We start from the raw sequence: 27,814 nt of genomic DNA, 5'->3' as shown, positions 1-27,814 counted from the left end.
CTGCCCCGCCCCAGGAGGGCGGGCCCGGGGAAAAGTGTACTAGAAGCCGCGAGCCACCGCCCAGCTCTAACTGCTAGCGGAGCAGCGGGAGGAGCACTAACCAGGTGAGAAGCACACAGAGCACTAACCAGGTGAGTGGCGCGGGGTGAGGGGACTGTTCAGTGCACCAAGGGCTGGGCTTCTGGGAGATGGACGGAAGTCACCTTCAGGGTCCCAGGCGCCGGTCCACTGCCATGGCTCTCCAGCCGGTAACTCTCGGAGAAAGTTAGTCACGACCTACATACTAAGTCTCTTTGGGATGGCGGGATGCCTGCGAAGCCCTGCGCTCCAGTGAGCCACAACCCACGGAGATCCACCTTGTAGCCTGGCTCCAAGCGGTTGCCCCTAGCTGGGCCATAGGAATCAGGTGCCCCTTCTGGCACGTTGGGGGTGGGGGTAGGAGTTTGGGGACTCAGCAGACATCGCCCAGGATTCCTGACTTGGCCAGTAGGCTCCTTTGGTGCACCTGGAAGCCTTCCAACTAGAGATCTTGCTGTATGGTGCCAATGAGTTCCACCAGGTTCAGCGGAGGCAGGGGCTACAGCCACTCCCTGCTTGCCTGACCGCATGCAAAAGTGCTGCCCAGGACCTAGTGCGCATGTGTCGGGATGAAGAACTACTGTAACCTCTAAATTTTTTTGTAAGCCAAGTGACTCATCTCTGACCAGTGTGGATATTTGTGCAATAGCCTCTAGATCTGGGTGGAGGAAGTCTTGGGTGTGGCCATATTTGTCTCAGAGTGCAAACCCTTAGCTTTCAAAAGTTGTGTTTATCCTGAATTATCTGTTACTCAAACAGGGGTTGATGATAAGGGGATTGAGGCTGTGGTTTAGGATCCCAGCTGACCCTAGCAAGTGATTCCTATTTGAAGAAACTGGAATATTTGTAAAGCGATCCCTGGGGAGTATGGTTTCTAGATAATGAGAACGTTTGAACTTTGTGACCCCGCTAATTCTGAGGAAAACAACAGGAATCACACTGTGTAAAACCTCACCAATTCCTGAAATTCCACGTATATATTTCCATATTTTCATTTACTTACTTTTGGGGGGAAGGAGAAGTGTCTTAGGGTTTTACTGCTGTGAACAGATACCATGACCAAGGCAACTCTTCAAGGACAAAATTTAATTGGGGTTAGTTTACAGGTTCAGAGCGTCAGTCAATAATCATCAAGGCAGGAGCATAGCAGCATCCAGGCAGGTATGGTGCAGGCAGAGCTGAGAGGTCTACATGTTTATCTGAAGGCTGCTAGTGGAAGACTGGCTTCCAGGCAGCTAGGATGAGGGTCTTAAAGCTCACACCTACAGTGACACACCTACTCCAACAAGGCTACACCTTCTAATAGTGCTACTCCCTGGGCCAAGCATATGCAGCCCATCACAGGGAGGCAGGATGCTACTGCAGCCTAGGCAGGTGTACTCCAAGCTGGCTTTCAATTTTCAATCCTGTCACAGTCTCCCAAGTACAGGAGCTAACAGTGTTAAACTACCACACACAACTGGTTCCATAAAAATTGAAGTTTAATAACAAACAAACAAACAAACAAAAAAAAACCCAAAAAAACCCTTGCTTTTCTGCAATAATAGTCTTTGGTGGTGGTGGGGTACAAGTCAAGACCTTGAGACTGAAAGAATTTTTTGTTTAGACAAGGTCCTCCTATGTGGTCTAGGCTGGTTTAGAACTTGCGATTTTTCCAAGCCAGTACAACCACACCTAGCAATTGTCTCCTTGGTAACTGATCACACTTTTGCTTTGTTGTGCTTGTTTCTCCAGATAGGGTCTTACAACATAACCTTGGTTGGCTTCATACTCAGTACAAAGTTGAGGCTGGCCTTGAACCTGTGGCGCTCTTTCTACCATGGTTTCCTAAGTGCTGGGATTACAGATGTGGGACATCTTTACAATAGACTTTTTTCCTAAGATAGTCATATTTATCTTTGACGGAGACTAGCTTCCTAAATTCACAATGTTTAGAAGTTTGGTTTAAAATCTGTATTGAGTCCATGTTCTGGAGCGGACTTTGATGGGGCCTTTCAGGCTGAAGCTTAGAAGTGTTTAATGGATGGTTCACTAAATAGTACCCAAAGCAGAAGAGGTAGAGAATTGCTTGAGGGTTGACTGGAAAAATTGATCATTTTCCTGTAGAATGAGTCTATTCAGGGGTTCTCAATCAATGAGATAGTTCACTGGGTCAAAAGCATTTATCATCTTTCAAGATGGGGTCTCACAGGTAGCACTGGCTAGAAGTTCATACATCAGGCAGGCCTGGATTTATAACACCCACCTGCCTCTGCCTTCTGAGTATGTACAGATCCTTTCCAAAGAACACTTCCTTAGGTGGATGTGGGAGTAAGTGCCTGTATTTCCAACATTCAGGAGACAGACCCCAGAGAATCTTAAGTTCAAGGCCAGCATAGGCTACATTTAGAATTCCAAGCCAACCCAGGCCAAAGAGTAAAACCTGTCTGGAAATATATAAACAAACTTCTTACTTCTTGCCAGTAAGCTCAAGTGTCCTAGGTCGGTCTTACGTATGATTCAGGTGCCTTTTTGTCTAGCTCCCTCAATAGTCAAAGTCTAAATCTTTACTGCAACACACACACACACACACACACACACACACACACACACAAACAAACATACAAAGACATACACCTCAATTAAGAATCTATGTTTGAGAAGTAAATACTGTAAAAAAAAACAAACCTAAAAACAATACTTTTTTTTTTTGAAAAACACAATTTATTGGTTAAAATGTGGTTTTTCTTAGTAATGTGACTGTGCACAAAAGCATTCTGTACTCAGCAGCCTGTGTGTTGAGTGATTCACCAAGTTAGTGTTCTGGCCAAAGCTCCATCTTATTTTTAAATCTGTTTACTGGTTCAGCATGCTGTGTAGTTCTGGGTGAACAAGGCAGAGAATTTTTCAGGGAAGTAACTAAACATTTTAAAGGATTTTAAAACATCAGAGATGTACACTTGTAAACTAGTATAGGACAAACATGAATTAGGAGTCAGGAAACTTGGGCCCTCAATCCCAGGATGCTAATGAGTTGGCCTTGGCCACTGAGTCAGCTCTCGGATTCCTCACTTGACAGTGGGAATGTTTTCTCCAGCCAGTGTCACCAGATCGTTAACAAAATACAAATTCTGTGGAAGTTCTCTGGGAACTGAAAATCCCTGTACAAGTGCTGGGAGGGTGTCATTATCCTGACATCCTGTGGAATGTATCACAGTGCTGTCCAAAGTGTCATCCAAGGCCCACCTGAGTCACAGCGAAATCTGCTGCCTCTAGGATTTCATTTGGTCAGAAAGGAAAATGGACCAAGCCGGCCCTGATCAGAGGCTTTGAGCAGAACAAAGCTTCACGTAGAGGTGTCCCTTAGCATTTCTCCATGTATCTTTCTTTACACATAATTTGATTGGTGTTCTGTTTTTTGAGCACCTTTTAAGGAAAATGGTAAAGTTAGGTTGTTTGTTTTCTTTTTTTCCTCACAGAGAATTTTTTGAGTGAAACATTATTTATCAGAGATTTGGCCTTCAGGTTTAAGAGTTTAACTTGTACATCTTCAAGTCTCTTTAAACTGTAGTGTACTTAAGAGGGAAAAAAAAGGGTTTCTTTAGAGGGAAGTGTTCGTTGGTTAGCTTTTGGACAGTCTTGCTATGTGGCCTAGGTTAACAGTAAACTCAATCCTCCTGCCTCAGCCTTTTGAGTGCTAGGATTAGAGCTGTACAGCACCAAGCCCAGCAATAGATTGCTATTGTTTTTGAAACAGGGTCTACATGTGCAGCTAAGACAGGCTCCGTACTTCTGCTCCTCTTGCCTCAGCCTCCCTAGACCGGAGGTGGCAGTGGTGACCACCCTTCCTTGTAAACTTGGCTACTTTTAAAGACTGAAACTCTTTATTGGTTTTTATGGTCCCTTGTATGTACATTTACCTATGGATAGACATTAACAGCCTGGATTGCTAGTTTTCAACCATACGTGGTTTTGGCCTTAGAGATTTGCCCATGTTTGAAAACATTTAGGGTTGTCACAAGTTATAGTTATTAGTTGCTAGTTATGCCACTAGCATCTAATGGCTTGAAGCCAGAGATATTGCTGAAGGGGTGGGGAATGGTTAATCAGAAATGTTAAATTCTCTGCCCACTTTGAACTTCAAAACTATTTCCTAACAAGATCTCACTACGTAGCATTGCCTGGTCTGGAACTTGCTCTGTAGACCTCAGCTCTGCTCGCCTCAAACTCACAGAGATTTGCCCGCCCCTGCCTTTTGAGTGCTATGTGCCATTCTGCCCAGCCTAGGTTTTATTTTCTTTAAAAAATTCTGAAGCCAGAAACTGTGGCTCATGCCTTTGAGCCCAGTCATTGGGAGGCTGAGGAATGGGGATCGATATAAGTGGTCAAGACCAGAATGAGACCCTGGAGCTTTTGTGTGGTCCAGGCTGACCTCAACCTCATGGAAGTTCTTATGCTACAGACTGCTGAGCTCACAGGCATGAGACACTATGCTCACCTAATCATGTCATTTCTCGGGATAATTGAGTAAAATATCACAGGTGGGCAAATGAAGTCAGAAGAGTCTGATTATTTCCAGGTCCAGGTAGTTCTCATGGTAGCAAAATGATGTGGCCATTCTGAGCTCTGATCAAACTTACCCGTCCAATGCTGCCCTCCAAATATGCTAATGCTGTCAATCTGATCCCCAGCACCCTAAGAAAGAAAAGTTTTCAAACCAATGCACTCTGCTGCATTGAGGGATCTGTTGAAAGGGGGGTTCGGGGGTGGGCAGGTTCCAGGCATCTTGTGGTTTTCTAGGTGTGGTACAGGAGCACAAGCCGGAGGAAACAGGCTGTCTGTAAACCAGCCCCGTGACAGCTTTGTGTAAGGCAAACCTGTTTGGCAGAATCTTGAATGCAACTGCTTTCTGTTCACATTGCCGCCTGACTCACCTTTTATTTGGAATATCGAGCACCTTTAAAACAAACAAACAAACAAACAAACAAACAAACAAATGCAGGCACCACAGCCAGCACTGGAGATGCTGAGGCAAGAGGATCATTAAATTCAAGGTCAGGATGAGCTACACAGATAGACCTTAATACTAAACACTTCAAAATCCAACCAACCAACCACTCCCAAATGTCACCTGTCCACCACCATCACCCTTCCCAGCTCACCAGTAAGCTCTCAGATTTGAATGTCCCAGCAGAGGCTTGCGGCACTGACCATACTCTGGTGCGCATGTGTCTCATGTAGCTTGCTGGTCTGTGGGCCTTGTGATTATGTGGAAAATGATGGCGCAGGGCAGGCACCAGGGTGTGCCAAACAAGGATAAATAACCAGGCCATGTCAGCTGTCTTTGAGATCTCAATGGGAACCCACAGATAGCTTTCCTCTAATGTCCCAGAAGTCCTGAGGCTGGGAAGAGAGGAGGGCTGTATTTCCCATGAATCATTGCAAGGGTAGAAAAACCCAGGGAAGCAGGTAGCCGAGAGAAGCTGTGTCTTGTACCATTTTTCACCGAGAGAAGAGGCAGGAAATTCTCAACCTACTCCTTAGCCCTCAAGGTCTTTTACTCCTCGGCTTCAGAACACAAGCACCTGGCATCAAGGTCTAACTTCACAACCTCAGTGGGTTTGGAATTTAGCTAGAATGCATCCCAGCCTGTCCACAGGATGGTTTTACAGCCCAGTACCATTGACTTAGGCAAAATGATTGTAGAATGACCAGAACTGCCCATGAACTATTTGCAATGTTTAATCTCATGAAGGTTTGTAAAATGTTTTAGGCTCAAATGCTAATAACTTCTCTTTGGCTTTTCTCTTTTAGGAAAATGGCAGACAGTTTTTCCGTAAGTATTCCATGTCTGTTTTCTTAGCCCCATACACGCTCACACGGGTTAAAGGTTTCATTTCTACCAGTTTTCCCTTTGATCCTCCTACTGAGAAATTCCCTTTGGCTCACTTGTGCATTTAGGCCCATTAGCAATAAGCTTGCTTTTCCAACAGCAGATTCCAGGGAGTGGCCTCTGCGGCAGTGACATGTGTCCTGGAAGCAGTGGGACCATGAAACAACTGCAGCTGTTTCTCATGTTGATTAGAAAGCATGTGTTTAGAACCAGCCAGTTCCTGTAAGCAGGAAGAGTTTAGCCCACCCTGATCCGCAACAATGAGAGGCCAGAATAAAATACAAAACAGCAGAGGACCAACTCTAAACAGCAGAATGGGCGAGGGAAAAGTGAATCTTTTCCCATCTCTCAGCTTCTTAGATTACAAATGCCTGTAGTCCCCCAACTCTATGTAGTGAAGGAGTCCCATCCTCTAATTGTTTGTCTTTCTTTACAGCTTAATGATGCCTTAGCTGGCTCTGGAAACCCAAACCCTCAAGGATATCCGGGTGCATGGGGGAACCAGCCTGGGGCAGGGGGCTACCCAGGGGCCTCCTATCCTGGGGCCTACCCAGGTCAGGCTCCTCCAGGGGCCTACCCAGGACAGGCTCCTCCAGGGGCATATCCTGGACAGGCTCCTCCTAGTGCCTACCCCGGCCCAACTGCTCCTGGAGCTTATCCTGGCCCAACTGCTCCTGGAGCCTTCCCAGGGCAACCTGGGGCCTACCCCAGTGCTCCTGGGGCCTATCCTGCTGCTGGCCCCTATGGTGCCCCCACTGGACCACTGGTAAGGAGGAAGGGTTGTTTTGTGGGCTTGCTGTACAAGTGGAGAGGACATTAGGGGGAATTTAAGCCTGTGGCTTAGAGCCATATCTTAAGGGCTAACCACAGGGATGTTATTAGTCTGGTGGGAAAAGGAATGTGTTAATATTGAGTTTATTCTGTGACTTGATAAGGCATTGATAAATGTGCTTTAATATAAATCAAGATTGTAGTAATGAGTGGTGAACACCATTAGGAAACAGAGACAGAAAGACCTCTGTAAATATGAGGCCAATCTGCTCTACACAGAGATCCTGTTTCAAAAAAATAATTATACTATGAGGCAAAGCTATATTATTAATAAATACTGAGTTCGGTGGCTTATACATATAACCCCAGTAAATACTGAGAGCTTTTCAAGGCTGCAAAGCTTTAGCTCAATCCAGGGATGCAGGAAAGGGAAAGGATGGGGTAGGGGAGACTCCTCCAGCTCACTCCCACGCAAGGAGCCTTCCAGTTCACCCACCCTCTGGGAGCAACTTCAGGAAGCAGGTACAAGGTCTAGTGCAGACCACGGCGAGAGATGGGAGTATGGGAGACAGCAGAACCTAGGAGGAAACTTTAAAGGAGAGACTAGAGGCAGGGACAGAGATCTTGGGATGTCCATACCTTAAGCACTTTGCTCAACACTTGTGGAATGAACCAGAGAAGTGCTCATTCAACACAGACTCGTGTGCAAAGCATTCTGCTGGTGACCTGTGAGCACAGAAGCCCCAGTCGACACAAACCTCTCCTCAGGGAGCAGAATTACAGTGCTGTACGTCATGTGACAACGGACCCAGGGACCTGTGCATGAAAAGATTGTTGCTCAACAGTCTAGCTTAAAATGTTACAAAAATGAGTCCATGTGGATGAATTATGGGTTGAAACAGCCCCAGTGATGGTCCAAGAACATTTGCTCCTTCATTTGTTAATTTCTCAATTAACTTTTTGCACACAGGGAACAAACACTACCTTTCATCTCTTTACATACTGGTCAAGGTGGCCTTTGAATCTACCCAGGTTCTGTGTTGGTCACATGCATTGCAACAATGTTTGCAATGGACGTTTACACTCCTCAAGAAAACACAATGCTTTACTGACCCTGGAATTCTTGTCTGTCCCAGACAGTGCCCTATGATCTGCCCTTGCCTGGAGGAGTCATGCCCCGTATGCTGATCACAATCATGGGCACAGTGAAACCCAACGCAAACAGGTACAAGGGTGACCCCAACAACCAATCTGTTGAATGGTTTCGAAATACAGACTATCTTAATTAAGAAGATTTTGTAAACTACACATTAGAATCTAGCTTCTAGTGTTATTGTAGGGACTCACCTTAAGAAACCCAGTAGGGCCAGTCCCTTAACAACAGACTTGTGTTTGTATTAACACACAAGAACAAAAAGGGTCAGAAAGTTCAAGTGGCACTTTCAACAGTCCAACCGGGAAGGAAACATTACCTACATCCGTGTACCCTGCTGTTCTGAGCTTTCTGGTTAACCATGACAAAGTCAGGTATTTGATAGTTTTTAGGCTTGGTCTTGACAGATATTAAGAGTAATCTATCAGGGCAAGAAAAGAACCATTATTATTACTTATAGCAAGGTACAAAATGCTCTCAGGATGGGTCTAAAACTATGAGGATATCTAGAAGCATTTGCCTGAGTACACAAGAGTACATCTGTGAAAAGAGAAGAGAGCACTACAGTCAGGAATGACCCCCCAAATAAGACAGCTGGTGGCACACATTTGGAATCACACCCCTCGGAAGGCCAAGATAGGTGAGAATCACGAGCGGGAGCCCAGTCTGGGTTACATAGTGAGATCCTGTTTCAATGAACAGACAAGGCATATTGTCCCACTGAACTTTCGAGGCGATCCCCGTAATGAATGAGAGGATGGGCCTGTTCATTTTGAGTTGGATCTGACACTGTCGCTTCTTTGCCTCCAGAACAGAAAAACAGTTCCAACATATTATGAGAGGGTTTGCATTTTAGTAAGTTAGATGTTCTTGACTTGATACACACTTTAATTCTCTTTGATTTCTGTTTTAAAACAGTATTACTCTAAATTTCAAGAGAGGGAATGACATCGCCTTCCACTTTAACCCCCGCTTCAATGAGAACAACAGAAGAGTCATTGTGTGTAACACGAAGCAGGACAATAACTGGGGAAGGGAAGAAAGACAGTCAGCTTTCCCCTTTGAGAGCGGCAAACCATTCAAAGTAAGTCGCAGCTGCGGCTGCTGCCGTACTCCTACATTTTCTTACCAATGGGAACCACTGGAAAACCTGTCCTAGGCACCTGGCCAACCTTCCTCCCTACCACGGCAACCTCCAGCCTCCACAGGCAAGGGATGTGGCCAGGAGCAGCACATCCCCCATTGTCACTGGTACCTCTCCAAACAGTCTTCTAGTATCACATTGCTTTTCTATACCACAAACCTCCATTTACAGGATTATGGATGAATGTTCATTAACTATGGGGAGAAGTATTTCCTGGCCTTCGCAAAACTGGCTATACATTAACCTGTCTGATAAGTTAATATTTGTCATTAAGGAATCCCTTTCTATGTTGCCATTTTTAACTTTAGGTATTATAGACCCCATTAAAACTAAACTTTTGGGTGGTTTTTTGGGGGCGTGGTAGTGGAGAAAACAGGGTTTCTTTGTGTAGCCCTGGCTGTCCTGGTACTCAGATCTTCCTGCCTCTGCCTCCTGAGTGCTGGGATTAAAGGCGTGTGACACCACAGCCTAGCTAAAACTAAACACTTATGTATATAAAACTATTTTTATGATTGTCATTATCTATCCTTCTGATAACTTTGATATCTTTTTATTGTGTTTTTTAAAAAAGATTTATTTTATGTATATGAGTACACCATTTCTCTCTTCAGACACACCGGAAGAGGGCATCAGATCCCATTACAGATGGTTGTGAGCCACCATGTGGTTGCTGGGAATTGAACTCAGGACCTCTGGAAGAGCAGTGCTCTTAACTACTGAGACATCTCTCCAGCCCTTTTTATTGTGTTTTAAATCTGACAATCTAGATTTATTTTTGCTATTCAGTCACTGCTCTAGATTCTGTACGTAAAATGAAATACTGAACTTCCCGAACTCAGACTACACTGGTTTAAGAATATATATTCATATATATGAACATTATATATATATATAAAATCTTCCCTCTTTACATAGAAATTAACAGATGAAAACAAAACCTGGCAGACAGTATGCCATGGGAAACACTGTGGTGGAATGCCTAAATTGCAATGGTTATTACATGTTTTGACTGTTCCCATGTTTGGTTCCTAGATCCAAGTCCTGGTTGAAGCTGACCACTTCAAGGTTGCGGTCAATGATGCTCACCTGTTGCAGTACAACCATCGGATGAAGAACCTCAGGGAAATCAGCCAACTGGGGATCCTCGGTGACATAACCCTCACCAGCGCTTCCCATGCCATGATCTAAGCCAGAAGGGGCGGCACCAAAACTGGCCCTGGGGAAATTATGAGCAGAAAACTTTGGCATTTCTTTTTTTATCCTTCTTGTAAGACATCCATTTAATAAACAGTCTCATGCCGAGAGATACTTGTTGCTTTTTCTTTTATGACACTGGGTGTCGCATCTTAGGACCTTGTGAGCGCTAGACAAGTGTTAGGAAGTGCTAGGCCCAGCACTCACAAGGTCCTATCACTGAGCTACACATCCCTAGCCTTTTAAACTGTGTGTGTGTGTGTGTTGTGGGTCTGTGCACAGGGGTGCAGGTGCCTGCTCACACGGGAGGCATCAGGCCTGGTGCTGCTGGAGTTCCGGGTGGTTGTAAGGGGCCTGACTCACATCCTCTATGCAAGCTGTCTTGAGGGTGGATGGCTGACTTGCCCACTCATGCCGTGGATTTGCACCCCTCTTCCTGGAGGGTGGGACAGGTTAGGTCCACCCATGCCTCAAGCTGCCTGTCTTTATATGCCCTTTGATTTGGAGCAGTATGTACAGGGAAACATGTAATTATCAATAATCCATCCTGATTTTTAAAAAGGAAATACACTGAAGAGCACTGGCTCACCAGTAGACAGTTACCACCGGCATCTGGGTAGAGCTGTGTTACTTAGCAATGTTAGTAGTGCTGTTAGGTGATTCCAAGGGAAGACCAAAGGGTGCACTTACACAACCCTAGATAAGGGCCAATCAGGGCACAGGAAGATCGACGTAGGGCTGCTGCCAGCCCTGACCCTACACCTGTCTTCTGGCATTACTCTATACCACGCAGACGCTGTTCTAAACGACTGGGAGCAGGTTGCTCACAGCAGCATCACTGCAATTACAAGGCAATCATGCATGTATACAGACGTGAAATATCTGTGGTGGAGGCTGGTCTTAAACCTATTTTTCCTTTAAAGCCTCAGGTCATTGCCTTCAAATGAGTATTTCAACACCATTGAGACTCTGTGTCTTGGTTTTTATGTCCATTCTTATACCTAACACTTTCTATCTTTTCTATCAGTAGCAAGCTCAAAGTAGAAAAAGGTCAAAATTCTGTTCTACGCTATCTTCTCGAATAGCTTAAACTGGTGAATGTCACAAGCTGGCATCCCGGGAAAATCAGAAATCAAGAGGTCTATAAAAGCAAGCACTTGCAATCACAACCTAAGGGACAAGAACATCTCCTTCCAGCATGCAGGTCCCAGGCATTGACCTCAGGCCATCAGGTTTGGTGTCCTTACCCACCAGGCAATTCTGCCCTCCCACCCCCCATAACTTTCCATCATCCATTAGCGGGCCGTCAGGAAACCCCATCTAAAGGAATACAGGAAAACAAAGTATTTGATGTCAACAGATACAGGTGCTCAAATGAAAATCCATAAAATGGGCATGCAGATGCAAAACCTTGGTTCATGTTTAATATTTTAAATAACCTATAGGGTTTTTATAGTATCATTATTAAAATGTCTCCACAAACAGGGACCATTACAACACTGTGTAATGTAATATAAACAGACCAAATAGAAGTGAATACCAGTGCATATTTTCACAACTTCCAACAGTTTAAGATGTAAAAGAGAATTAACAATGTGAAGAAAAGAATATTTGCAGTTATTTTAAAATTAAAAGCCCTCTTGATGTTCTCTTCTCTTCAAGGTCTTAGTGGTGAGAAGACAATGAGGTCACCTCCAAAGGAGAACTGTCTGCCGCGATCGCACAGTCTTGTCTCCTCAGTGTAGGGGCTGTTGCAGCTGAGGCCTGGCTAAAGAACACAGCAGAGCAGTCAAGAGTTGCCCTTAATAAGCCTTCTGTACCCTAGTTAACTGAGTGCCAAAGAATAAGTAAGTTTCCCTATGTAACAATGACACTAACAACAATGTAAGACCTAATATAAAGCTTTTTAAATTTTATTTTTTATGTGTGCCATCATAACAGGTGGATCTTGAGCTGCCAGCCTGGTCTACAGAGTGAGTTATAGGACACCCAAGACTATACATAGAAATCTTATCTTACCCCCTGCCCCCCAATAAAGACCTCAGAGAGTAGAAAGAGAAAGTAAATTACAAGAGCAAACTGGGCTTGATGTTACCCAGGCCTCTGGGGCAAGAGGGCTCCTACACAGTAAAAGCAAGCAGGTAAAACACACAGACGAGTATAGCTACTGTTATCAAGTTTGGTTCAAAAATAAAGGCCAGGGCAAGAGATGGCTCAGTGGTTAAGAGCAATGACGGCTCTTCCCAGCACACACATGGTAGCTTACAACCTTCTGTAATTCCAGGTCCAGGAGACTACGCACACAGTGCATAGATATACAGGCAGGCAAAACACATATTCTTAAAGAACTTTAAAGAGGCCAAAGATCACTAATTCTCTGGTTCTACAGTCATCTTGATGTGGTCTGAAGAATACAAAGACAGCATGGTTGCAAACAACCCAGGGACATGCAAATGAGGATGACGACTCTGCATGTTAGTGTCTCCATTAAGTACCTGACATAAACAGATGATACCCTGGGCTATCTAGGTATTGACCTTGCAATAGGACTTACATGCTCTATGTCACTTGAATCTTGTTTTCCAGGACACAGGGCATCTTCTACATGGCTGCACCTGAAACAAGCAGTGATATTATACACCAATAATGAAACATATCACAATCATTCGACCTGTGCTTTGAGTCCATCCTGCATGGAGACCACTAGTTTGCATAATGGGGTTGAACACAGAGCTGACCCAGGAGCCTGCTGATCTGTACAGACTAGACAGTTATTGTATGACGGCCACACAGATGATGTCCTCTTTCCCTGGAAGCTCACAGGCCCCTTTCCATGCCAATCACTCAGGCTAATATGGTTCTACCTGCAATGCTGAATCTTAGCCAAATCCAGAGCCACAACTAGGAACAGGTCAGGGTGAGGCTGAGTTCTGAAGCAAAGCAGCCCCGTTACTGTGTGGGCAGCCTTGCTGTGTTCTGTGTGTCAGGTCTTGCTATGTAACCCAGGCTGGCTTCTCAGTGTTCCTGCCTCAGTCTCCTAAGTGTGGAACTACAGATGTGCTATCAAACCTGCAGGCTGGCTATGTTTACTGGATAGTGTAATTCAATATATTTTAATCCTAAATATAAATAGAGATCAGATCTGAGTATGTGTGTGCCTACAAACACACAGAGACAGAACAAACATAAATAAAAATGTAACTGAAAAGAACAACAAAGTATAGGACTGGCAGAGTGCTTGCCTAGCAAGTGAAGGCTCTGCATTCAATTCCAGAACCACCAAAACCAGAACCACGAAGGAGTCGCACCCAAGCACACTCTTTTGTAGGTTAATAAAAAATGAATTAAAAAAATTTATCCGTCATAATCTCTTCAGGAGCCAACAAGATGGTTCCTAGGTAAAGGAGCCTGACACCAAGCCTGACAATCTGGGTTCACCCCTGGAACTCACATGTTGGGAGAGAACTGTTTGCTGAAAGCTGCCCTCTGCCTTCAACACATGTCACAACAGGCATGTGTGAATCTACACACTCAAAGTAATTAAACAGAATGTAATTTTATTTCTTCAAGTTTGTTTTAAAAAGATTCTCTTCCAGAGAAATGAAGTTTATGCTTTTATGGAGGAGGAAAGTTCCGTTCCCATGTTGGTCAACTTACAATTGCTTGTAACTCAGGCTCCAGGAAATCGGAAACCTTCCTCTGCTCCTGTGGGTGTCCACACACACGTATCACACACACACACATGGTCTCTGTGAGTACCCACACACATGTATCACAGACACATGTAGCACACACACATGGTCTCTGTGAGTACCCACACACATGTAGCATACACACACGGTCTCTGTGAGTACCCATACACATAAATAAAATGAATCTTAAAGAATGACTTATTGCAAAGTTGGGTTTTTTTGGTTGTTGTTGTTTTGTTTTGAAGACAGGGTTTTTCTGTGTAGCCCTGGCTGTCCCGGGACTCACTCTATAGATCAGGCTGTCCCGGAACTCATATTGATTCACTTGCTTCTGCCTCCTGAGTTCTGGGATTAAAGGTGTGCACCATCACTGCCTGGTTCAAAGTTATTTATTTTCAAGATGCTTTCTTGTAAGATGTGTGTGTGTGTGTGTGTGTGTGTGTGTGTGTGTGTGTGTGTGTGTGTGTGTAAAGGCCACAGGCTTGCAAAACAAGTGCCTTACCCACTGAACTATCTTGGTGGCCCCAGAATTTCATTTTGGGAGGGACAAATATGACTCAACTGCTATTACAGATCTTCCTAATACAGATAATAAACTATAAATTATACAAAATAGCAAGATAAAAAATTGGTATCTTACAAAACACAGATTTTTATAATACCAAAAGCATTTTTGTGGTTCTTAAAGGATGAAATATGCTTTTGGCATATCAAAAGTTTAAAAAGACATTATTATAAATAAAAATATAGTTAAGAACTTTTATGTGCCTCCTCTATTTTAACTCACAGGGTCTGCCCCATGCCTTATTTAGTGGTATGTTTTTGAAATGAAGAGTGTTCAACATTTTCCAAACTTCAAGCCCAACATCTTCTCTAGACATCAGGTAACAATTTCCTACTTAAGTTTAAGGTTCCTTTCCCTCTCAGATGAGCTGCACACTTATCTGTGAGCCACTATAAAGACGGCTTAGGTTATGCTGTTGCAATTGTGTAGAGAATGGATCAGTTTGAGCAATTACAAGCTAAGAACCTGGCATGGCTACTATAAGAGTTGTCTAGTTAATGACCGAAAGTGATGTTTAGATTGTCTGCACACAGTAGGCACTTTCTCTCTATACATACTGTATGAAAGTATGTGCCTCTTCACCACCCCAGCAACAGCAGAGCACCCCTGTTCTGCAGACAAGGAAAGTGAAGCTGAGCTAATGAACTTGTCCCAGAAGTTCACAGCTGGCACGTCATCACATGGTTGGTTTAGAGCTGAGATCTGCTAAGCACCAGAGGATACCACATTGCTTCTCTCCTGTGTATGGCACGGTGACTTCTGCCAACTGCAACAGGACCACTTACCAACTTCAGTCTTGGTGCTTTCTTTTAAGACAGGCGGTGTTGCTAAGGCTGGTTCCAAACTGCTGGTGAAATAATCCTTCCACCTCAGCGGCTATGACTACCAACACCACAGTTGGTTCCAACCTGAAATCTGAAGTCTGTTTCCTCAGAAAAGCCCAAGACATGTGGCTGACACACTTTCCCAGCTTAATCATATGAAATGAGAGCCCACGTCAGTACCATCAAAGTCAGTGTACATATTAAAGAGATACCTGCTTTCAAAACAATCTGAAAACGTCCGATCAACATGCTCACTCTTGCTGCTCTGAGGGTCAGGTTTCTTCAGTGGTGTCTTCTGTCTTAGAAGATCCCCTGCAGCCCGGCCCTCAGGCACAACTTTGCTGGCAGACATATGTGTTCCAAATCTTTGAGAACGACGTTCAGAAGACAGTACTAAAAATAGAAAAAAAACCCTCCATAGCAAGTCTTTTCGTTCATTTTTTGTTTAGAAAGGCAGTACAGAGCCTACTCTTGTCAACATTGTTACTGTCAGGTGCCAGGGACTTTCTGTGACAGGAGGATGGTCACGTTAGCCTATGCTTCCCTTTGATACACCATGCCTATTATGTTACAGAACTTGTTTTAAAAGGCAGGATTCTGGGCTGCAGAGCGGGCTCAGTACTCAAGAACACTGGCTGCTCCTCTGGAGGATCCAGGTTTGGTTCCCAGCACCTCATGATGTTTCCCAACAACTGTAACTCTACGTCCTGGGGATCTGATGCTTTCTTCTGATTTCCATAGCCATCAGGCACACACATAGTGCAGACAAACGTGTAGGTAAAGGTAAAGCACACATACACATAAAACACTAAAACTTAAAAAAAAAAAAAAACATAAAGAGGTGCAACTCTGATAATAAGCAACAACAGTAAGAATATTTTAGAAGGTATAATGTAAATTAGCAAGTGAGCTATCCTTAGCTAACTCAGGCAAACAAATGCTTGGGTCAAAAGTGTTGACTCAGAGGCGCGGTGACATACACCTTTAGTCCCAGCACTTAGGAGGAGGTTAGAGATTTCGGTGAGTTTGATGCCAGCCTGGTTTACATAGCTAGTTCTAGGACAGCAAGGGCCACACAGAGAAATCCCGTGTCAAACAAACAAATAAACAAAAACAAAAAAGAAAAGAGAGAGAGAAACCTAGTCTCTTAACAAGTTCCTTTGACCATTTAGCAGAGCAGAGTATGTCCTGGTAAAGTTGAGACATAGGCTGTATCCTGCTGTAGATGGTTACCAAACAGCTGAAACACGGGTTAGTCATGGGGACAAGGAAAGAAACAAGTATTTACAAATAAACTATGAGACACCCAGCTTCCTCCTACACGGCACTTGAATGGCTGGTGCCAGAACTGGTCCTAGCTGGAGGTAAGAGAATGACCTCAAGTGAGCAGCGTAGAGGAAAACATTTGAATACAGGGATGTACAGAGCCCCTCCAGAGGCTCAGGCGGCAGGACCACAGCAAGTTTCAGGCCTGCTGAGTCCTAGGACAGCATGGGAAACTTAGCCAAGCCTTGTCTAAAAAGAGAGGCTTTCAGAAAGACACTTATCTTGTAAGCAGCCGACCTGACGCAGACCCGATGGCTGGTTAAAGGCACGGCATGGTCTGTCAGCTTGGTAAAGTGGCGCCACCGACTCAAGGCAGCTGCCCTTTTTGACTCGCGGCTGACTAAAAGCGGCTGCCAGCTGAGAGAAGCAGCGCCTCCGCCTCAAAGCAGCTGACAGCGCTGACATTCGCCGTCAGCTGCTCTGAGGTGCAATCCAAGATGGCGGCTGCTTAGGCTCAGGTAGAACTATCAGTGCATGCGCAGTGCACTTAGGAATTTGACTCCAACCCCTCCCGAACGGGGCATGCAAATGAGGTACCACTAGGGTACCATGAACCTGGCCAATCACCCCCTCCCGGGCGGGGGTATGCTAATGAGCATGATAATGAGGCATTGCAAATTGACCAATCGGACACCTCCATGCGCTTTGCCACGCCCAGGGCTGGGGGTATATAAGCAGCCCGTTCTGGGCATTCGAGTCAGTCTCTCCCAAAAATCTAAAAGAGCGCTTCCAATAAAGGCTGTTGAGAAGGATCTGGTTTGTTGCATCTTCCTTGCTGATCTAGCGGGGGCGCGACAGTATCTGGAGGGACAAATGCTTGCCCAGCACATGTCAAGCTGAGTTTGAGCTCAAGGATCTCAAATGCAGCCGCTCAGTTCCCCCACCCCATGCAGAGGGGCTGCAGTCGCCCGCACAGCTGAAGGAAGCCTGATAGCTCAGGTCTTCTGCACTGTAACCCTAACCCAGCTTGGCACCGAACCTCACACACAGACTGGGAAGCGTGGCAGTAGCAGCTATAACATCACTTGGAAACATGAACAGGATCTTAAAAGATAAATGACTCACAGTATAAGCACGCCTCTCAGAATGTGCTGCACATGTGGACTTGCCAGCAAGGAGCCTATCTCTAGAAGTCAGAGCACGGGGTCTCTTCGTGTGAAAGTCACTTTCTCCTTTTACTCAAGCCCTCACTTGGCCCAAATCCTTAAGTCTCAGCAAAACTACAAACCTGAGAATGACTTAACAGGACTCTCAATTCTGAAAAACCCAGCATCAAACACAATTTTGTCAACTTCCTTTGGTGTCTCTGGAGCTGCCGTATGGGCTTGGGCTTCCTGCCTCTGCAGCCTGTCTTTCATCGCCTTCTTTATGGCATCGAGACGACTCCTAGCTGCCGCTCGTCCATCGTCATCCTGTTTTGCTTTGCCTGTTCTACCAGGCACAATTTTTTTCTGCAAGGAGAAACCATAATTAAAGGTGTGTTCATTACCACCTTCTCCTGTTCCTGTGGTACTAAGGAGTGACCCCAGAGACCTGTACATAGCAGGAACTCTTTCTTCCACTGAAGTAAGTCTGTAGCCCCTTTAACTTTTTATTATGAGACAGGGTCTCACTATGTTGTCCCTGCTGGCTTGAATGCACACCCATTTCAGCCTCAGGACCAGCTGATATTAAAGAGGGCATTGCCCCACCAATTGAGCATCACCTTCTGTGGTGTGGATGAAACAACCCTCAGAGGCTCATGCGTTGGAATGGCTAGTCCCCAGTCAGGAGAACTGTTAGGGCAGAATTAGAGGTGCCCTGCTCAAGTAGGTATGCCTTTGTTGGAGGAGGTGTGTCACTGGGGTAGGGGGGCTTTGAGGTTTCAAAAAGTTCTCTCCAGCCAACCAAACCGTAGAACTAAACAAAGTAGAAGGAGAGACATCTGGTGGTCACAGGCAGAATTACAATTCTTATATGATAGAGCCACTGATAAATTATTTTGAGAGCTAAACACTCAATTAAGAAATACCCACAGTATGTCAGGAGCAGCAGTGCAAACCTGTAATCCCAGCATCCTGGAAGCTGAGGCAGGAGGATTCTGTTGACGCCTGTCCCTGCACCCCAGCACAGCTGGAGCCATTTTGTTCCATGCCCCCAGCTATTTCATATCGTTAACTGAAATATGCCTGCCAGTCACTGACACAGAAAAATCACTTGACTCAGATTAGGGCCATGCTTCCCACATGACCTGTCATGTTCTGAATGCTATGAGGTTTATTCATCTGAAATTCCACAACTATAAGCTTCACTTGGACCCATCAAATTAAAGATCAATATGAACTGTTATACTTAAATTAAAATGGCTTGAGTCAGGGCCGACCACCAGGCAGCACTTCCAGCATCTGTGTATGAGCTCACTGTGGGTTTAGTCTTTATAAGCTGGCCCTGAGAAATGTCCAGTGCACAGTTTTGAGCTATTGCCCTGGTTGGTCAGTCTTGGGGTATGCGTTCAGTAAACCATATCTGTTTAACTGAGATCCATATTCGTGTGGTATGGGATGACTCTTGGACCCCAACAGATTCTGTTTGAATTTTGGCTGGGGTACTTAGTAAGACCCATCCCAAAAAACAAATATCATTATACTAGCTCTTCTTATGAACAACATCTTTTACTATTACAGAAGATTTTAAATGTGTTTAATGATCTAACCACTCCTCTCAGATCTTTGTACTGAGATTTCACTGAGAGGAAATAATAAAGTTTCTTTACTGAGACAGAATTCAGAACATCTCTGTTTGCATAACACAGTAGAAAGCAGCAACCTAAGTTTATAAAATAAGTGTACTTCTAAAATCAGAAGAAAACTAGCCATTTGATTTGATAAATGTCCATTTGAGGCATAAGTAAGATGAACTTTAAAAAGGTCTTAAATTATGTGTGAGAATGTGCATAAGTGCAGCCCCCCTCCCCGCCCCCAAGTACAGAAGAGAGCATCAAGGCCCTAGAGCTGGAGTTACAGGCCCCTGAAGGCTAGTCTGTGTGTGAAAGAAAGAGCAGCACACTCTCTTAAGCCCCTTAAATGGATTCTTATAGATTAACAAGGCATGTTTTACAGGAAACATGGAAAACCTCATAAGCATAGTGAAGAAATACATAAAATCTCTCATTCCACAGTCTGTCCCACAAGAAGCATGCAAACTTCTTGTGATCTGCCCACTAAGAGCGTTGGCTCTGAAATAAACCCTGGAATGAAAGCCTTGAGCAAATGACTTAATCTTTGGAGTTTTGGAATTTTCAACCGTGAACTGTGAGTATAGCACTCATCTAACTGGACTGCTAGAAAGTGTAACATGTGACTCTCTAGAGTTTAGCATTAACAAAACATGAATTATTTACTGCTATTGCAATTACAAGCAAATACATAAACATAAGAGATTTGTTCCGGTTTTGTACAACACAGTCTTGCTATATATAGTCCTTGCTGTCCTGATACTTGCTACATAGCCCACGCTGGCCTTGAACTCATGGTAATCATTCTGCCCAGCTTTCCATAAGTGCATATAAAGCTACTACACCACACATTTTGACACAGGTCTCGTTATCAGAATAAAACAAACACATGCCCATCCACCCACTGTCTAGGAACATAAGTCACCTAGGCACCCCAAGTCCACCACTCATCTGTTACCTTCTTCTTTCTGGAAGGAAACGTCTTACATTTGTGTTGATTATATCCTTGCTCCCCTGCCCACAAGGCAATCAGAAGGTAATAAGCAAGAACTTCAGTTTGTGAACAGTCAGAGTTTACACAGTAGAAGTGAAGAACCAATGCCTTGAACTTGTCCTCTGATCCTCGCCTGCACCTCATGGCACAACCAGACGACACCACCCACCCGCAGAAATAAACATATCTTTAAAAACAAAAATCAGAGAAGACTTTGTGCTAGAAACTTGGGCAGGAATGCACAAACCTACCCGGAGGACCGTTTTGCTTGAATTATTGTTGTCTTTCCATCCAGATTCCTCAAGTTTGATCAGGTTGTTGAACTTTTGGCTTACATTGTCGACCTGGTAATAAAAGCCAGAGTTCATCCAGTTAATGCTATGTTAAAATTGCTACTTTAGGACTCTAAAATAAACGACCATGTCAAATAAACAGATAATGGCGATCCAGAACTGGTTAGTTATAAAACTTAAAATCCTATGTATGGGGATATATGTGTAGGGTAGTGGTGGTGGTCTGTGTGTGTGTGTGTGTGTGTGTATGTGTGCGTGAGGGGGGGAGAGAGAGAGAGAGAGAGAGAGAGAGAGAGAGAGAGAGAGAGAGACTAAGACTCACATTAACCCAGGATGACCCACAACTTGCTGTACAGTCCAAGAAAAAATACTTAGAACTCCTGATCTTTCAGCCTCTACCGCCCAAATGCTGGGGGATATTCAGTTCAAGTCACTGAAAATTGTGTTCTCAAGGTTTTTGTTTTGAAAGGTTTCTGTGTGCAGCCTTTTCAGTACAACCTTGGCTATCCTGGAACTCTATCTCTAGACCCTGCTGACCTTGAACTGCCTGTCTCTGCCTCCTGAGTGCTGGGATCAAAGGTGTGCACACCATGCCTGGCTCAAATCAAAAACCTTTATAGTAAAACTGTTGACATATTGGTCTAGAAACCTTTAAGCCCTACATAAAGGATGCGTAGCTGCTACCTTATGCTTTACTTGCTAACTGGCGTGCGATGCTGAGCTTCACTTCAGAAGCTTACTGTGTTTCACTAGTCACCATCTGCTTCTGTTCTGTGCTAAGGCATCCCATCCAGGCCTTTTTTCCAAATTGTCATTTTCATGCTTTCTTTCTCGTTTTTAAGGAGGGGGATGGGGAGAGAGAGGGGAAGCAAGGAAGGGGTGGAGAGAAAATGCAACAAATTCCAAATCCAGGGAAGAAGGTACAATTTAATGACCAGTGCCTGCCTGGCAGAGGGGAAGCCCCAAGTCAGGTCCTCAGCACTACACACACCAGTGAGACTCCCTGCCATTTGCACATAACCTATGTATATCCTTCTGTATAGTAGAAATCACCTGTGTATTGTTTATAATTCTGAATACAATTCTGAATGCAAATTCTATAGACTTAGCTTCCCAGGGTAATGGGACTAAAGGTGTATACCGCCGCACACAACTGATCTGCCTGCTTTGTTTTCTTTCCTTCAAGATTGATTTTATTTTATGTGTATATGTTATATGTGTGTACCTGAGTGCTCACATGTGACCCATGAATATGGGTGCTGTTAAGAGGGAGTCAGATTCTCTGTGTTTCTCTGTGTGGCCTTAGCTGTCTGGAATTGTAGACCAGGCTGACCTCCAACTCACAGACCTACCTGTGTTAGCTTGGGATTAGGCACCATGTGTGCCACCACACCGTACTCTACTCCTGCCTTTTGATCATCTCTAACTACAATGCCTGACACACAACAGGAATTCAGTAACTGCACCAGCTCATTCCTCACATGTACCATTACCATAGTCTCTGACAACACAGGGACAAGGTGGTGCGGTTGACATGGGCCTCCTGGTAGCTACTCCCTACATTCCAAGTAGCTGAACTACTATCTTTCCAACTTACTGATGTTACAAGCAAGTGTGGACAGCACACCTGACACATACCTGAAAACTAACCATATCCCAGAATCCATCCAGATCTGTGCAGGTGGTCTCCTTTTCGCCTCGTTTATATTCACAATTGTCCACTAGTCCTTCAAACTGTCTGAATCTCTCCTTGATAAGGAGTCTTGTTTGACCAACTGCCGTTCGGATAAGATCTTTAGCTAAAGAAGTAAAATAAAAAGAGGACTTTATAGCAAGCCAGACAACTAAGACTTACCCTCAATACCTTAGAGCTCACAGAATCAAACTCTTACAGCAAAACAAAAATGACTACCCAAAAAAAAATTAGCCATAAATACTGCACACGAGTTCCTTGCTTCAAGAACCAGTAACAATTAGCATCAACAATGTCCATCCTCAATCACACACAGCTTCACAGTGAAGATGATTCCCTCTACTTGTATTTTATGAGACTTCAACCTCACACAGCCAAAGCACATAAGTATCCAAGGACCTTGTACTGGTAACTCTTCATAAATAGCTTCTCCAAATAAGGGGACTAAAGGACCTTTGCTAAAATTTGTTTTCATACTGATTTACTTAATTGTAATTCAGAATACACACACACACAAATATATGTTTTTCTTATTTTGTTATTGTTTTTTGGAGACAGAGTTTCTCTGTGTAGCCCTGGCTGTCCTGGAACTTGCTCTGTAGACCAGGCTGGCCTTGAACTCAAGATCCACCTGCCTCTGCCTCTTGAACGCTAAGATTAAAGGGATACCAGATACCACCACTATATATAAGTTCACATTAAAAAACAAAATATATAAAGGCTGTGTAGTTCTCTAGCATAGAAATATTAGGGGACATATGCTCAACAGCTCCTGGTACTGTCAATAATACTGAAACTACACAGTTGGACAACACAAGAGTTTTGATTTTGAAATAAAGAGAAAGAAGGGCTGTGGATACGGCTTGATGGTCAAGTCTTTGCTAAGCACATACAAGATCCTGGGTTGAATCTCTACTACCTCCACTACAAAAAAAGACCAAAAAACAACACACACACACATACACACACACACACCTAATGCACAACATAACCACCTTTGTAGTCAGGTGTGTTTGGACACACCTGTAAGCCCAGCCCTTGGGAGGTGAATAGGATGACCAGGAGTTCAAGGTTCAAGTACAGAGTGAGCTCTGGACCATGGCGCCTGTGCTGAGGGAACCTTTCTACAACAAAAGCCAATACAATGAATGAGAGCAAGAAAAGAAACAGAATGAAGATGACTTTTTCTTACCATCATCAGGAATGTCCAGTTCCAGCTTCCTCTCCCACTCCAGGCAGTATGAAGTTAGTCTGTCAGTTTCTGATTGGAGGATATTCCTAAAATTATGATATACATGTTAGTGTTCCAAGTACTGCCCACCTTAATTCAATCTTACCATTTTGATATAATACATAAGACTAGAATGGTTTTAAAACACAGGTATGCCAGGTGGTGGTGGTGCATACCATTCATCCTAGCACTTGGGATGCAGATGCTGCTGGATTTCTGAGTTCAAGGCCAGCCTGATTTACAAAGTGAGTTCCATAACAGTTAGGGCTACAGAAAAACCCTGTCTAAAAAAACCAAAACAAAACAATAATTTTTTAAAAAATCAGGTGTAAAAAAATAATGACAATAGTAATTTTGGAGACTTTATGTATAAGGATTTAATGAACTATACTAAAACTCATGAAAGACAAATCTCCGGTCATCATATACCTTGTGTATGTCCGCTCCTCTCTACCTAAAACTCACATTGGATGATGACACCAAGTCCCACCTTCAAGCTACCGTTCCTTATTTGTTCTGTTCTCTGCTCAGAGACTGACTAGAGTCCAACAACTTTGGTGAGTATTTCATACTCACACACAATTCTTTATGGAACTAAGGCCAAGCTGAGTGCCAGAAGCATGCTGGAGATAACCCTGTGAGGTCTATGGTTAAAGTTCACCATAAAGTGCACCCCTGCAGTCCCAGCACTTGAGGAGATGAGGTAGGAGGAGCTCTGTAACTGCCAGCCAGCCACAGCCACAAAGCAAGACCCTGGGTCAAAAAAGAGAACAAGAACAAACAACCCATTTGCTCTAGTTACGGTGAGGCCTTTATTACAAAGGCTGGTGATTAGATGGTGTGATTCTTGTCAGTTTTGCTCACAGTCAACATTTGATGTCTAGAGACCTTTTTGTTGTTTTTCTGTGTAGCCCTGGCTGTCCTGGAATTCACTCTGTAGATCAGCCTGGTCTCAAACTCAGAGATCTGCCTGCTTCTGCCTCCCCATTGCTGGGATTACAGGTGAGCACCACCACTGCCCAGTTCTAGAGACTTTTTTTTTTTTTTTTTAAAGATAAGGACTCATGATAGAGCCCTAGCTGACCTTGAATTCAAAGATTCTCCTCCCTTCTGCTAGGACAAAAGGTGTATGTCACTGAGCCTGGCTGAAGACATTTTTGATTTTCACTATAGGACAGAGATGCTCCAAACACCCAACAATGTACGAAAGGGACCACAAACAAGAAGTACATAATTTAAAATATGAATACTTCCATAAATCTGTGTTTATACAGACATCCCAGAGTGCAGAGAAATCAGTACTTCTAACATGACCCAGCAATCCCACATCTAGGTATGCAAAGAACTGAAAGCAAAGTCCCAAAGGCATATTTGCATACTCATATTCACAGGAATTCTAATCAATAAAAGATGGAAATGAGCCAAATGTCATTACAACTGGGTGTGGTGACACCAGATTCAGAGACAGAAGGATCAATCTACATTGGAGACTGCTAGGGGGAGCCCTGGGCCAATCAGAACTGGTTTAGAACTTGTATAGTAAATTTTAAGCCAGTCAAGAGAACATAGCATGACACCATCACAAACAAGAACAAAAGCAAAACAAACAGAAACATAAATGACAGATATATAGAGAAGCAAAATGTGATTCATATGGAGTAGCACTTAAGATTTATTTACTGTCTTATGTATGAATGCTTTGCCCTTGGAGAACAGAAGAGGGTACTGAACTCCCTGGAAATGACAGCACGGTGGCTGCCATGTGGGTGCTGGGAACCAAACTGCTCTGAAAAATAGCAAAGTACCCTTTAATGGCTGAGCTATCTCTCCAGCCCAGTCTCCCAGCCCCAGTACTATTCATCCATGAAAAAGGAAAACTGAGCACTGTCTGTAATCTCAGCACTTCTCAGCTTCAACAGGAGGAACACATGAGTCGGAGTCCAGTCTGGTCTACAAACTAAAGCACATGCCAGTAAGGACTACATACTGAGATCACAACTCAAAAGAGGAAAGAAATTCTAACATTACAGATCAATCTTAAGGACACTATGCTAAGTGAAAGAAACCAGTCACAAAAATGAACATTGGCTTGGGGTGGTAGATAAATGTCTAAAACCCTACCAGTAAGAAGGCTGACACAGGAACATCTCCTGGCTCACCAAGACTGGGTTACTTGAGACTGTCTTAAGAACAAATGAAAAGGCTGGACAGTGGCGGTGCATACCTTTAAGCCCAGCACTCAGGAGGTAGAGGTTGTCGAATTTCTGTGAGTTCAAGGTCAGCCTGGTCTAGAGAGTAAGTTCCAGGACAGCCAGGACTGTGAAAAGAGACCCTGTCTCAAACAACTCTCAAATCTCCCCACCAAAAAAATAATTAAATAAAGGCAAATTGTGTATGATTCTATTTAATTGCATGATGCACTTAGAAAAAAGTTATGGAGACAGAGACTAGAATGGTTGTTGCTAGGGGCTCTTAGAAAAAATGGGGGTCTGTCTGGCAGATATAGAATCAGGTGATGAAAGTTATGGAGATGGGTGGAGGTGATGGCCTCATGACACTATGAGTGTGTTTAATACCTGTGCACTGCACACTTAGAGTGACTCTTACATGATGTACCCCTTACCTTAATAAGAAAAACTGGAAAAATAGCAACAAACTCAAGAAGAGAGAGAAGACGAAACAAGGCACGGGAGGGTGCACTTGCTCAGTTGTAACTCAGGCAGGTTAGCCTGAAACCCCAAGTCTCCCAAGTGCTGGATTATAGGTGTGAGCCTCCACACCTGGCTCAGTTTTGATTTCTTAAAAGAGAAATTAGGGCTAGAGATGTATTCAGTGACAGAGCACTTCCACAGCATAAGGAAGGCTCTGGGTCTGACGCCCAACCGTGGAAAGATCAGAAATGAAGGAAGGAAAAGGGTTAGTTCATCCAATGGACAGACATAAAACCACAAGGACTGAAGTAACGAGGGTGGAGACGCAGCCTAGCCCTGACGTCACTTAGCTGGATAAGCCGCTACCTCAGGGGCTCAGTAGTACCATAGACTATGCTACACCTCTAGATGCCCTTACATTTGATTGAAACCTTCACTGTAGAAGCAATTCAAGTGGCTACTAACATGAAATATTCAGGAAAAGGTAACTAAAACAACGGAAGATGACTTATCAGTTAGGAGCACTGGTTGGTCTTCAGCACGCACAGGCAGCTCACAGTCGTCTGCTCACTCCATTTCCAGGGGATCTAAAATCCTCTTGTGCCCTCTGCAGGTACCAGGCACACACAGTGCACTAGTATACGTGTAAGCATGACACCATACCTATTACAAGCCAACCAACACCAAAAGGACCACAGGAAGATGGCATATCCTCTAGCTGACTGACAACGTCCTAAAATACTGCAAGTACTATCCTAGGAAAATAACAACCTTCCGACACTGCTTGAGGGAGTGTAATTGGAAATCAGTATTTGTTTTGTATTTTTAAAGACAGTTGTGGTCTCAACCCTGACAGTTGATGGCTCCTGGTAGGTCAAGCACGCTCTAGTGGATAGCCTACACTCGCAAAGAGAAGTCCATGGATTACTAAAAAAGACCTGCTGGGGATTGGAGGTAGGTGCAGACCAGGAATGCACTAAAGGATGATGCTGGGGTGAGTCTGGTGAAAACACATTGTATGGAATTCTCAAAGGATTTAAAAAGAAAGGAAGGAAGGAAGGCAGGCAGGCAGGCAGGCAGGCAGGCAGGCAGGCAGGCAGGCAAGCTCTCACATTTCCCCAGTTGGTCTTGAACTTGTTATGTAGCCAAGGATGACCTTAAATTCCTGATCCTCCTGGCTCTACTTCCTGAGTGCTGAGATTACAGGCCTGGCCAGTTTATTCAGGGCTTCATGGATGCCAGGAAGGACACTGCCAAATGACATCTCTCCATTTTTCTCTTTTCAGCTTTGGTGTCAAGTGTGAACAGCTGAACCCTGTTCATAGCCACCAACTGAGTCCTACCAAGTAAGCCGAGGACAGGAGGGATTATGTACCCACGCATGAGAAAAGTTCTTCAGGTGCTAAAACAGAATGTCAGCAACACTTACCACTGAACAAGAACAAAATGTCGGACTGTACTAGACAAAAGGTGTCTGTCCTAAAACACAGTATCTAGGAAGGATCAAACTACAGGGCTGGGAAGGGCTCTTCCCTTGTACATGGGGCACCTTTAGAATCATATTTCCATCCCACCTACGAAGTGGAAAAAACATCCGAAGCCAGTTTCTCCCCATTTACC

The 27,814-nt window shown here is 44.1% G+C and overlaps 2 protein-coding genes across 4 annotated transcripts in view; one reads left to right on the top strand and one right to left on the bottom strand.

Moving 5' to 3' along the window:
* Positions 1 to 5: 5 nt before the first annotated feature.
* Lgals3 (galectin 3) lies at positions 6 to 10,322 on the top strand. Its single transcript, XM_034498393.2, has 6 exons — positions 6 to 131; positions 5,872 to 5,893; positions 6,387 to 6,716; positions 7,858 to 7,946; positions 8,793 to 8,958; positions 10,051 to 10,322. Exons 2-6 carry the CDS (start codon positions 5,876 to 5,878, stop codon positions 10,204 to 10,206), a joined length of 759 nt encoding a protein of 252 aa, XP_034354284.1. The 5' UTR covers positions 6 to 131; positions 5,872 to 5,875; the 3' UTR covers positions 10,207 to 10,322.
* A 1,286-nt stretch (positions 10,323 to 11,608) lies between these two features.
* Positions 11,609 to 27,814, bottom strand: part of Dlgap5 (DLG associated protein 5) — a 30,345-nt gene continuing 14,139 nt past the window's right edge. For 2 of the 3 annotated variants that reach the window (XM_034498237.2, XM_076931165.1), the window contains 7 exons: positions 23,505 to 23,590; positions 22,258 to 22,418; positions 20,578 to 20,670; positions 17,848 to 18,070; positions 15,506 to 15,686; positions 12,767 to 12,827; positions 11,609 to 11,980 (listed from right to left, as the gene is read on the bottom strand). In XM_034498237.2, coding sequence (XP_034354128.1) covers positions 11,870 to 11,980; positions 12,767 to 12,827; positions 15,506 to 15,686; positions 17,848 to 18,070; positions 20,578 to 20,670; positions 22,258 to 22,418; positions 23,505 to 23,590 — 916 coding nt within the window. In that variant the 3' untranslated portion in view covers positions 11,609 to 11,869. The remainder of the gene's footprint in view (positions 11,981 to 12,766; positions 12,828 to 15,505; positions 15,687 to 17,847; positions 18,071 to 20,577; positions 20,671 to 22,257; positions 22,419 to 23,504; positions 23,591 to 27,814) is intronic. The other variant, XM_076931166.1, reaches the window with a different exon arrangement.

The sequence above is a fragment of the Arvicanthis niloticus genome, chromosome 3, assembly GCF_011762505.2.
Source record: "Arvicanthis niloticus isolate mArvNil1 chromosome 3, mArvNil1.pat.X, whole genome shotgun sequence".
In the NCBI taxonomy this organism is placed as follows: Eukaryota; Metazoa; Chordata; class Mammalia; order Rodentia; family Muridae; genus Arvicanthis; species Arvicanthis niloticus.
Note: the sequence above shows the minus strand (reverse complement) of the source record. Positions and strands in the feature narration are given on the sequence as shown.